General features: G+C 47.0%; 2 protein-coding genes across 5 annotated transcripts in view; one reads left to right on the forward strand and one right to left on the reverse strand.

The window, feature by feature from the left end:
• Positions 1-889, reverse strand: part of LOC117348733 (caspase-1-B-like) — a 64,330-nt gene extending 63,441 nt beyond the window's left edge. Inside the window, exon 1 of the mRNA XM_033921136.1 lies at positions 693-889. Coding sequence (XP_033777027.1) covers positions 693-699 — 7 coding nt within the window. The 5' untranslated portion in view covers positions 700-889. The remainder of the gene's footprint in view (positions 1-692) is intronic.
• Positions 890-2,138: 1,249 nt separating this feature from the next.
• Positions 2,139-12,231, forward strand: part of TMEM120A (transmembrane protein 120A) — a 59,458-nt gene continuing 49,365 nt past the window's right edge. For 2 of the 4 annotated variants that reach the window (XM_033922488.1, XM_033922487.1), the window contains exons 1-2: positions 2,141-2,371; positions 6,536-6,654. In XM_033922488.1, the coding sequence (XP_033778379.1) occupies positions 2,297-2,371; positions 6,536-6,654 (194 nt within the window). In that variant the 5' untranslated portion in view covers positions 2,141-2,296. Of the gene's footprint in view, positions 2,372-6,535; positions 6,655-12,231 lie in introns of all 4 variants that reach the window. The other 2 variants (XM_033922486.1, XM_033922485.1) reach the window with 2 other exon arrangements.

Raw genomic sequence — 12,231 nt, forward strand, 5'->3', positions numbered from 1 at the left:
GGGTCACTAGGGTATAGACTTGAAAGAGCGGGTCAGCAGAGTGGCAGTATAATTACAATTATACTTAAGGGGGTCATTAGACTTAATAGGGAGGGTCAATAGTGTGGGCAGACTTGATGGGCTGTAGCCCTTATCTGCCGTCATCTTTCTATGTTTCTATGATATGGATCATTTTCCACCAGAGGAGCACAACACAACACCACTTTCCATCCCAAAAAGGCCTCACATTGTCTTTTGAGGACTCCATCCACCCTGGGGGGGGGGGGGGGGGTTCGCATCACTAGGCAGAGAAGTGTGTTTTGTAACTTGTGCCATCAATTGATCCACTTTAGGTGAACAAAGAGCTATTGAACATCAGGAACCATCGAGTACAAGTTGGCCATAGCTGTGGCAACCTTCAAGGGACCCTCCCAATGCTCCATCAGTAAGTAGGACGAGCATCTTAAACCGTCACTTTTCAGCTTTAATCCTATGTGCAACGTCTAAGACGAATAATTGCCTAAAATTGTTCAAATTAAAAAAAATAAATAAATAAAAGTGCGACTAGAGTTATACATTAAACAAGGAAAAAGATTGCATAATATAGGAAGTTGAGAAAATAGTCCAGGCCGCGCGCAGGAAATGTCCATTTGCCCCCATTGCCCTTTACATGGATGTCACAGTCCCCCAACGCGAGGCAGACGAATACTTACAAGCCATCGCTCTCGAGACAAAAGCCACAGCGGCCACTTCCCACGAGCGGAACTCGTTCTGCCCCGCCCACCCACACGTTCATTGGCCAGCAAGAAGCGGCCGCTTGATGGGGACATCCAATTGCCCGTCTTTAAACAGCGGCTCGCGCCCTGGCATATTGCACTGTAAAAAAAACCAAGATTTAGCGCGTGGAGCTCTGTTCTCCCTGGACAGGGATCTTCCAGCCACACAAGTGGGTGACGTCCCCTTGACGGAGCCGACCCCCACTTGTGTGGCTGTAAGATCCATCTGTCCAAGGAGAACTACCGTTACAGGTAAGCAACTTCTATTTCTGCGCTCTTTACCAGCTATTGGCACCGGAGCACTGTACGTGCAAAAGTGAGGCCCAACCCGGCAATCATTTCCGGTGCAGACGCAGGATAAAGAAGCGACCAGAGCCAGCTCAACAGGCTGTGGCCCCTAGAGTTTGCAGCAAAATTTGTTTTTTTTTTTGTGGGCCCTCCCACAAACCCTGTCCCCTGCCTTGGGCTAACATTAGGGTTACCTAACTTGACCATTTATTTTTTTCATCAAAAGTGCACATCTATTGTCAGTCCCGCTCCCAATCCACCAGATGGCGCCATTGTATTTGAAATAATGTATCTTTTACTTTACAGCCCATTCATCATTCATTGTCAGCTTAAATTGTATGGGGGGGTTTTTCTGATTGGTTGAACGTAAGGAGGCGTCCGTCCTCCTCTGCCATTGGTAGCGTTGCGGAAGTGGTTGGGTTTCTGACGGAGGGAGGTATTCAAGATGAAAGGGCGAGACCATGGGAGGCGGGGCTCCGACGGCGTTCTTTCCGATTGGTTGAACGTAAGGAGGCGGAAGTGGTTGGGTTTCGAGGGTGCTGGAGGACGGAGGGGAGTGTTCACGATGAGTGAACGAGATCTTGAGAGGCGGGGCTCCGACGGCGTTCTTTCCGATTGGTTGAACGTAAGGAGGCGGAAGTGGTTGGGTTTCGAGGGTGCTGGAGGACGGAGCGGAGTGTTCACGATGAGTGAACGAGACCTTGAGAGGCGGGGCTCCGACGGCGTTCTTTCCGATTGGTTGAACGTAAGGAGGCGTCCGCCCTCCTCTGCCATTGGTAGCGTTGCGGAAGTGGTTGGGTTTCTGACGGAGGGAGGTATTCAAGATGAATGGGCGAGACCATGGGAGGCGGGGCTCCGACGGCGTTCTTTCCGATTGGTTGAACGTAAGGAGGCGTCCGTCCTCCTCTGCCATTGGTAGCGTTGCGGAAGTGGTTGGGTTTCTGACGGAGGGGAGTGTTCACGATGAGTGAACGAGACCTTGAGAGGCGGGGCTCCGACGGCGTTCTTTCCGATTGGTTGAACGTAAGGAGGCGTCCGTCCTCCTCTGCCATTGGTAGCGTTGCGGAAGTGGTTGGGTTTCTGACGGAGGGGAGTGTTCACGATGAGTGAACGAGACCTTGAGAGGCGGGGCTCCGACGGCGTTCTTTCCGATTGGTTGAACGTAAGGAGGCGTCCGTCCTCCTCTGCCATTGGTAGCGTTGCGGAAGTGGTTGGGTTTCTAGGGTGCTGGTGGACGGAGGGGAGTCTTGGTGATGAATTCTGCGACCTTTAATGACTGCTTGAGGGACTGGGAGGAGGAGCTGCAGGACCCCTACCAGCAGCTTCAGGTAGGGCCTCTCCTTCGTTGCCCATTGGTGCCCGGCCTAGAGTCTGTCAGGGCTGGCGAGCTCCTATTGGCTGCTGCTCCAATGGCTCCGTTTCTTAGTTCACACACCAGCAAAGTTTTCTTTTTCTTATTACTTGGATGAGATGAAGTGACAAAGATGGTTCTCTGGGCTATCGGTCTTTAATTCAGTTTAATTGACCGAAGGTGGGAACACTGAGTGCACTTATTTCCATTTCCATATAGTTATATTGACACATTTTTGTTTTTGACATTAGTATTATTTATGTTATAGATAGATATATTTTTTCAGCATTTTATCAGATACGACATTTGCAAGTGGCACAGTCAAACTACTCATCAAATAATGGTTGTCTAGCCCTAAAGGTTGTCTAGCCCTAAAGGTTCACCCTCCTCCCACTAGCTCATTTAGCCCCCTCCCGGCCCTGGCTTTCCGACAGTATAGCCTCTCCTTGCTAAATCCCTCCGATTTAGCCCCCTCCGCATACGATTCCGTGTGGAACACCCTATTGCTCAGGTTCCAAAAAGACAGACAGTTTCAGAGGTAAATCCGCTCTCACTGCAGGGATTCTGGTTCATCCACTCTTTCCCTCCTGTGTTGTCCAAAAAAAAAAAAAAAAAAAAAAAAAAAAATTCCCTCCACTTAACATACTGCTTCACAATCGATCCAAACAAGCCTTGCCTCCCAGCTTAAAAGGCTCCCCAAGTCAAACATGAAGCCTCCCTTTTGGCTCTTTTTTCTCCTTCTCTGCTCTTCTCTTAAAATCACCCTCTGCTTAAAACCCTCTTCCCCTAATCTACCAGACTCCCCAAATGTCACTAATACCTGCCCCAGCCTAAATATCCCCACGCTGCTACGCACTAGAAGTCACTCTCACAAACATAAATCCCGCAAAGCCAACCTAGCCTACCTAAAGCCTGTGCCCCCTGCCAACCTTCCCAACCATGCCCCTGACTCTCTAACCCCAGTCCCGATACTTTACTGCAACGCCAGATCCGTATGCAACAAGACCCAAATTATGAAAAACCTCCTCACAGATTTTGATCCTGGACTCTTCTGTATCACAGAGTCCTGGATCAAAAAAGATGATTATTATACTCAAAACGAGATTTGCCCCCAGGGCTACCAAGGCCTCTTTTCTCCTAGATTAAACCGTAAAGGAGGCGGACTGGCACTCCTCTACAAATCTTTCTTTAATGTTGAACTCCTCGAAAAAGGCAGCCACCATTCACTAGAATATATGTTAGCCTCTATCAATGATGAGCTCCATCTTCACCCACTAGGTATCTTATTACTTTATCGTCCGCCCACCCCCTGGAGCAATTCCTCCGAACTTGTTTACGAGACCATATCTAACGCTTTCCTTAAGTTCCATAGACTACTGATCATCGGAGATATCAATCTCCACCTTGATGACACCTCTAGTAAAGATGCATCCGATTTCAATAATTTCCTCATCTCTCTCGGCTTCTCCCCCCCCGCCTCCTCTCCAACCCATGAAAAAGGACACTCTCTAGATCTCATCAGCTTCCTCGATCTCACGGATTACAAAACCTCAACCGACGACGTCCGCTGGGATCACGTTCCCTGGTCCGACCACTTCCTAGGAACCTTTCTGTCTCCCCATCTTCATGTCCCCCCTTGGAACTTCTCCGCAGTCCTCTAAGTCCATTACTTTCCGTAAGAAAATTTCAAATGACCAGTTCTGGTCCAAATTTCTTGACAATCTCCCATCCAAGCCTAAGCCATCAGATCCTGCAACCAACTGGCACACTTGGACCACTCTCTCAGAATCCACCTACCAATCTCTCGCCCCACTTTCCACCAAAACCATCTCCTACTCCCGTAAGGCCCCCTGGTTCCTCCCACAACACAGGGCGCTAAAACAAAAATGTCGATCCCTGGAACGCATCTGGAAAAAATCGAAATCTCCCACAGATAAACAAATCTGGAGAGTCAACATTAAATCTTACAACAATACACTCAAAAGAGCTAGGAAAGACTTCTATGGTGACAAGATCTCCAGATCGAAAAACCAGAACAGTATGCTGTTCCATATCTGGCGCTCCTTAACCCCCAACACCAACCCTTCTATTCTTCCCTCCTCCCCATCAGTGGATCAACTAGCAAACTTCTTCAACGGAAAGGTCACCGCCTTGAGAAGCTCCTTCCCTCCTGCAGTCTCCTACAATCCTCTGGTGGCCGCCTCCCCCGATCCTACTACAAAGGTCCCCACCCCCATCCCAGTCAATAGATCCTGGACCACCTTTGAGCAAGTATCCGATTCCCAGGTCCTCAAACTCTGTCTGAAACTGAAATCCTGCAATTGCACCTTGGACCCATTCCCATCCTATCTATTTGAGAAAATTCCCGCTCAGGCCATCTCCTCTCTCACTATACTCATAAATTCTGCCCTATTATCGGGCCTCTTCTCCCCTGAAATGGGACGCATTGCACTGACCCCCCTACTAAAGAAAGCTGACCTAGACCCCTCCGCCCCATCTAATTATCGCCCAATAGCAAACATTCCGCTCCTAACCAAACTGCTAGAGTCCATCGTCTCCTCCCAACTTTCAGCCTACCTGGAAAGATTCTCTATCCTCCTACCCTATCAATACGGCTTCAGACCCAACTTCAGTACCGAAACCCTCCTGGCCTCCCTTATCTCGAAGATCCAACAATTTCATTCTCATAAAAAATTTGCCGTTCTCCTTCAATTCGACCTCTCTGCTGCCTTTGATGTCGTCCACCATGACATTCTAATCTTCCTACTCTCCGAGATAGGCATCAGTTCTACAGTCCTCGACTGGTTTTCGAATTTCTTACGTTCTCGCTCTTACACCGTCACCAAACATGGTTCCTCCTCCTCCCCATGGAAACCGACCTGTGGAGTCCCACAAGGCTCCCCCCTATCTCCCATCCTCTTCAACATTTATATGTCCTCCCTGAACCTTCTCCACCTATCCCCCCTAGAAACACTCTACACCTACGCCGACGATATCCTGGTCCTCATCGAGACCGATGCAAACCTCACCAATCTCGTAGCTAACATTTCTTCTTGCATAACCAACCTTCAATCTTGGGCTCACACTGTACAAATGAAATTGAATGAGTCCAAAACCAAACTACTATGGCTCGGCCCCAAACTTGATCAATTACCCACCTCAATCCCACTGCCCACAGGTTCCTCTCTACAGCTGGAGTTCTCTAGCAAAGTTCTGGGCATCACCATAGATTCATCATTATCCTTCAATGACCACCTCAACTCCCTGATAAAAAAATGTTTTTGCAGCCTTCACATGCTGAGGAAAGCGAGGTCCTGCTTCCACCAAAAACACTTTGCCGTCCTCGTACAATCCATTATCCTTTCCAGATTGGACTATTGCAATTCCATTTACCTTAGCGTAACAAAGAAAAGCATTCACAGACTCCAACTAATACAGAACACCGCGGCTAAACTTATCTTCTCAAAAAGTAAGTTTGATCATGTCTCACCGCTCCTATCCAAACTCCACTGGCTTCCCGTTATTTCCAGGGTCCACTTTAAATGTGCCTGTCTAACCTTCAAGATCCTCCATGGTATCCTCCCTCCTTTTATCCCGCTATCCTGGAATTCCTCAAATCCAACCTCCACTAGATCCTCGCAAAAATTAAAACTATCCTATCCCTCCCTAAAAGGCATCTCCCTTGTTGGTAAACTTGGCTCTTCCCTCCCTTTTAGAATTGCTCAGCTCTGGAACAGTCTCCCTTCCCCTCTCCGCAATTTGAGTCCACTTCTACCATTCCGTAATCGTCTGAAGACCTGGCTCTTCTCCAAAACGTAACCCCGTCCCGTTCCTGGCATTCTTACACCTAAACCTCTCTCCTCTCTTACTTATATAATTCCATTGGATTTCCGTTCCTTCCCTAACCATGTAAACCGTGCCGAGCTCCATCAGTGGAGATGATGCGGTATATAAATCCAAGATTTAGTTTAGTTTAGTTTAGTTTAGAATGTTTTGCAGCACTGCTGAATTGTGCATTGCATGTTGCTTTCAGAAGAGAGATGCTACAAATTCGATTTTTGTTTTGGGGATATGCTACTAATTAAAGGTTCTGCTAGTACAACAGCAGCTCTGATTCATGCTATTTCCGTTTCTTTTTCAGGAGACCCACAAGTTGTACAAGCAGAAGCTGGAGGAGTTAAGCAAACTACAGGGAAATTGTTCCAGCTCCATTGCAAGACAGAAGAAGAAGTTGAAAGAGCTGTCAGAGGGGTTAAGAAAGTATGTGGCATTAGGATCGCCTCTGAACGAGGGTATGGATAAGGTGACCATACGACCCATTTTGAACGGGACAGTCCCGTTTTCGGATCCCCTGTCCCATTGTCCCTACACACAGCTTCGGGATGCCCAAAATGTCCCATTTTCAGAGACAACGTCTGGAAGCTGTGCGTGGGGACAACGGGACAGGCGATCGCTTCCTGTCCCTCCCCTGCCGCACCAAAAAATTTTAAAAAAAAACCAAAAGCCTCCCTCCAGGCCTGATTTAGGTCCACCGCCGCTGCTCCTCTGCTGCAAACTGCTGGAACCCGGAAGCCTTCTTTCCAACGTCAATTCTGACGTCGGAGAGGACGTTCCGGGCCAGCCAATCGCTGAATTGACGTCGGAAAGAAGGCTTCTGGGTTCCAGCAGTTTGCAGCAGAGGAGCAGTGGCGGTGGACCCTTTTGTTTTCTGCCGTAGGGGGGGGAGGAGATAGGCAGGCAGGCTGGCTGGCTGGCTCTGGGGGAGGGAGGTAGGTAGGCAGGTTTTGGGGGAGGTAGGCAGGCAGGCTGGCTGGCTCTGGGGGAGGAAGGGAGGTAGGCAGGTTTTGGGGGAGGCAGGCAGGCTGGCTAGCTCTGGGGGAGGCAGGTAGGCTGGCTGGCTCTGGGGGAGGTAGGCAGGCAGACTGGCTGACTTTGGGGGAGACAGGCAGGCTGGCTCTGGGGGAGGCAGGAAGGCTGACTTTGGGGGAGGGAGGCAGGCAGGCTTTTTGGGAGGGGTGGGACAAAGGCTGGAAGCAGTGAGGGGACATAGGAAGGAGGGATGAAGGAAGGAGAGAAAACGGCAGAGTAGGGGGGGTTGTAAGTAGAAGAAAGACTAGAGATAAAGGCCTGGACCAAAGGGGAAAGACAAGAGGCAGAAGCAGGACTTTGGAAGGTGCAGACAGAGGGGGAGAGCCCCTGAGGAAGAGCAGAGAGAGGCAAGATCATAACAGAGGAGGGAGAGAGAGAAAGGGAGACCTGGAACAAAGGTACAAAGGAGAACTGAGACTGGATCTGGGGACACTAAGGACATAGGAAGGAGGCACTGGGAGCACTAAGGACATAGGAAGGAGGTGCTGGGGACACTAAGGACATAGGAAGGAAGGAGGGAGGGAATAGAAAGGGACAATTGTTGGGCCTGAGTGCAGAAAGAAATGAAAGATAGGATGCACAGTCAGAGGGAAATGCAACCAGAGACTCATGAAATCACCAGACAGCAAAGGTAGGAAAAATGATTTTATTTTCAATTTAGTGATAAAAATGTGTCAGTTTTGCAAATTTATATCTGCCGTCTATATTTTGCACTATATTTGTCTATTTTTCTATAGTTACTGAGGTGACATCGTTAAAAAAAACCCCAAATATAAATAATTAACATTTTCTCTGCATATAGGGTGCTTTGTGGTTTTTTTTTAATTTTATGGTTACCATTATGAAGTAAGATATTGTGTGTACATGAAAAATGAATGGAAGAAATTGGGGGTGGGGCTAGGGTGGGATTGGGGGCGGGACTGAATATTAATAGATGTCCCGTTTTGATGAAAAAAATAAATGGTCACGTTAGGTATGGAGGATAGAGCAAGGATACCAGGAAACAGAAGAGTGTGCTTGGTTGCAGGGAAATGAGGGGGGCACGTAGGAAGATACAGACATAATGAGCATTGCAGAGTATGTAATGTTGACATTTTGGGATGGGAAAAGAGAACCATTAGAGCATGAATACAATCAATTAATACAACCAACATTCTAAGGAATATTGGAACAAGTAGGAGAATGGATGGATGATGACATTCAGGTGACAGGTTTCCTATAAGAGTTTTTGCTTAGTGTCTTCTCTGAAGTAGTCCAGAAACTATGAATTGTCCTTCAACCAGTGGATGGAGACAGTTAAAAAAAAAAGTCCAGTTTGCTTGTCCTAATAAGGGCACTGTGCAGCCTTAAATAAGAACATAAGAATTGCCATACTGGGAAAGACCAAAGGCCCATCAAGCCCAGTATCCTGTTTTCAACAGTGGCCAACCCAGGTCCCAAGTGACTCTAGCTAGTTCCCAAGTAGTAAAACAGATTTTATGCTGCATATCCTAGGAATATAAGAACATAAGCACTGCCTCTGCCGGGTCAGACCAGGGGTCCATCGTGCCCGGCAGTCCGCTCCCGCGGCAGCCCCCCAGGTCCATGACCTGTAAGTGTTCCCTACCTAACCTAAAATGTCCATACCCTGTTCGCTCAATGTCCTGTAAGGTAAACCTTTATCTGTACCCTGTTATCCCCTTCGCTTCCAGGAAGTCATCCAGTCCCTTTTTGAACCCCAGAATTGTACTCTGTCTTATCCCCAAGCCATCTCAATAATGGCCTACGGTCTTCTCTTTTAGGAAATTATCGAAACCTTTTTTAAACCCCACTAAGCTAACTGATTTCACCACATTCTCCCTAGAAGGGATTGGTTTATAAGAGATGTTCCAGTGTTTCTCTGTTTCCACCAGATGTTGATGGGTAGACTGTGAACTCCTGAATTTCGGCATTAGTTGAGCAAAGGAGTATCTCACTTGAGGTTTTAAGCTCCCCCAAAAAAACAAAAAAAAAAACATACAGAAAAGTGTTGTTTTTTAAAAAATTTGATCCAGAGCACTATGAGTCTGAGGAGTTCTCACTCATCCCTTTCCCCTCCCTTGTTCAGCACTCTTTCCTTCTTGCCCCAAAAGGGGTTTAAATAATTGGATTGGAAGAACTCTGCTACATTTGCTCTAGGTTGCACTAATGATTAGCAGAAAGAGGTCTGTACTGCAAAGAAGAAGGGATGATTTAATTTGTCCAGCCCCGAGGGAGCTGGCTTTAGAGGTTGAGTGTTCAGGCCAGTAGCAGTAGCAATAACTTTCCCACTGGTCTTGTGCCTAAAATAACTTTCAGGGCATGTTTCAGAATGCAGGCCTTGCTGGAAAAGAATTAATTATTTTGTTTTATAGCCCAGGTTACAGGGATACATACACAGACGTTTCAGGATCAATAGCACACACAAGAACAAAATAACTGATTTATGGAATAATATTCCTTTACAGTTGCAAGATTTGGGCTCTCTTCAAATATTTCATAAACATCTGAAAACTTGTTTATTTTCAAAATTGTAAAACCCTTTCTTCCTCCTTTCTCCTTTTAGTTTTAGTTATTAATCTTACTGTAAACCGAATCGACTCTATTTGTATAGAAAAGATATGGCCTATAAACTTAAGGTTTAGTTTACTGATCCTGTAGCTCGTTATTGTTACAGAAAATTGAGACGGGTTTTGATAACACACATGCTATGGGGAAATTGAGAACATACATGCTTTAGTGAATCTAAGAGTATACAAGCTATATAGAGTCTCAGAATGGTATCTACATGGCTGTAGTAGATAAGAGCATAGCAATGGCTGACAGATTCAGGTGCACCAGGTCCCGGTTCGTTAAAGTTTGAGACCAGGGGCGTGTTGGTTCCAGAAAGGTAATAGGTTGCTGATTTCCCTGATGGCAGGAGGGAGTTGGTTTCATAGTTTAGGCATGGTGTAGGAGTACGATTGCTTCCGGGCGATTTGCTGGAGGGTTGGACAACCTGAGTTCAAGTTGCGATTGGAGGGGCCACCGAGGATGGTAAATTGGGAGATTTCTTGCTAGGCAGTAAGGGGGTCATGCCTTGAAAGCATTTAAAAGCTAACATTAAGCACTGATAAAAGAAAACATCGATGAACATTTTGAAAGAAACGAACTTTTGATAACCAGCCAACATGGTCTCTGCAAGGGGAGATCGTGCCTAACTAACTTATTGCATTCTTCGAAGGAATTAACAAACGGATGGACAGAGGAGACCCCATAGACATCATATACCTAGATTTCCAAAAAGCCTTTGACAAGGTGCCTCATGAATGTCTACTCCGGAAACTGAAGAACCATGGAGTGGACGGAGACTTACATAGATGGATCAGAAACTGGTTAGCGGGTAAGAAACAGAGGGTAGGGGTGAAGGGCCACTACTCGGACTGGAGGAGGGTTACAAGTGGTGTTCCGCAGGGCTCGGTGCTTGGGCCGCTGCTATTTAATATATTCATAAATGATCTAGAAACAGGGACAAAGTGTGAGATAATAAAATTTGCAGATGACACTAAACTATTTAGTGGAGCTCGGACAAAGAAGAACTGCGAAGAATTGCAAAGGGACTTGAACAAACTAGGGGAATGGACGACGAGATGGCAGATGAAGTTCAACGTTGAGAAGTGTAAAGTATTGCATGTGGGAAGCAGAAACCCGAGGTACAACTATACGATGGGAGGGATATTATTGAATGAGAGTACCCAAGAAAGGGACTTGGGGGTAATGGTGGACATGACAATGAAGCCAAAGGCACAGTGCGCAGCGGCCGCTAAGAGAGCGAATAGAATGCTAGGTATAATCAAGAAGAGTATTACAGCCAGGACGAAGGAAGTTATCCTGCCATTGTATCGGGCGATGGTGCATCCGCATCTGGAGTATTGCGTCCAATATTGGTCGCCGTACCTTCAGAAGGATATGACGTTACTCGAGAGAGTTCAGAGGAGAGCGACACGTCTGATAAAAGGGATGGAAAACCTTTCATATGCTGAGAGATTGGAGAAACTGGGTCTCTTTTCCCTGGAGAAGAGGAGACTTAGAGGGGATATGATAGAAACTTACAAGATCATGAAGGGCATAGAGAGAGTAGAGAGGGACAGATTCTTCAAACTTTCAAAAAATAAAAGAACAAGAGGGCATACGGAAAAGTTGAAAGGGGACAGATTCAAAACAAATGCTAGGAAGTTCTTCTTTACCCAACGCGTGGTAGACACCTGGAATGCACTTCCAGAGGACATAATAGGGCAGAGTACGGTACTGGGGTTTAAGAAAGGATTGGACAATTTCCTGCTGGAAAAGGGGATAGAAGGATATAAATAGAGGATTACTGCACAGGTCCTGGACCTGTTGGGCCGCCGCGTGAACGGGCTGCTGGGCACGATGGACCTCAGGTCTGACCCAGCAGAGGCATTGCTTATGTTCTTATGTTATGAAGCGTTGATGTATTGGAAGCCAATGGGCTTGCTTCAGTGCGGGGGAGATGATTTTGAAAGGGCCAAGGTTCTGTAGGAGTCTCACTTCTGCATTCTGGTCTCTCTGTAGTCAGTGTTTCGCTTTGGCCGGTAGGCCTGTATAGAGACCATTGCAGTAGTCCAGGCAGGACAGTATGATGGCATATAACAGCTAGGTGAAGTCTGATTCAGAGAAGTAAGGATGGATGAGTTTAAGTTGTCGTAGGTAGTAGAAGGAGGCAGATACTACCTTGGAGATTTGGGCTGATAGAGTCAGACCAGCATCCAGTATAATGCCCAAGCTGGACACGTGATCTTTGGGTTCCAGAATGATGTTGTCCAAGTAGATGTACGGGCGAGAGGTGAGGCAAGTCTCTCGGCGAATCCATAATAGTTCAGACTTAGATGGGATCAGTTGGAGTTTGTTGGCTGTCATTCATGCTTTAATCTTCACAAAGCTGTTTGTAGAGTCTCAAGTTGTGTGACCCGT

This window comes from Geotrypetes seraphini, chromosome 15 (genome assembly GCF_902459505.1).
Source record: "Geotrypetes seraphini chromosome 15, aGeoSer1.1, whole genome shotgun sequence".
Lineage (NCBI taxonomy): Eukaryota > Metazoa > Chordata > Amphibia > Gymnophiona > Dermophiidae > Geotrypetes > Geotrypetes seraphini.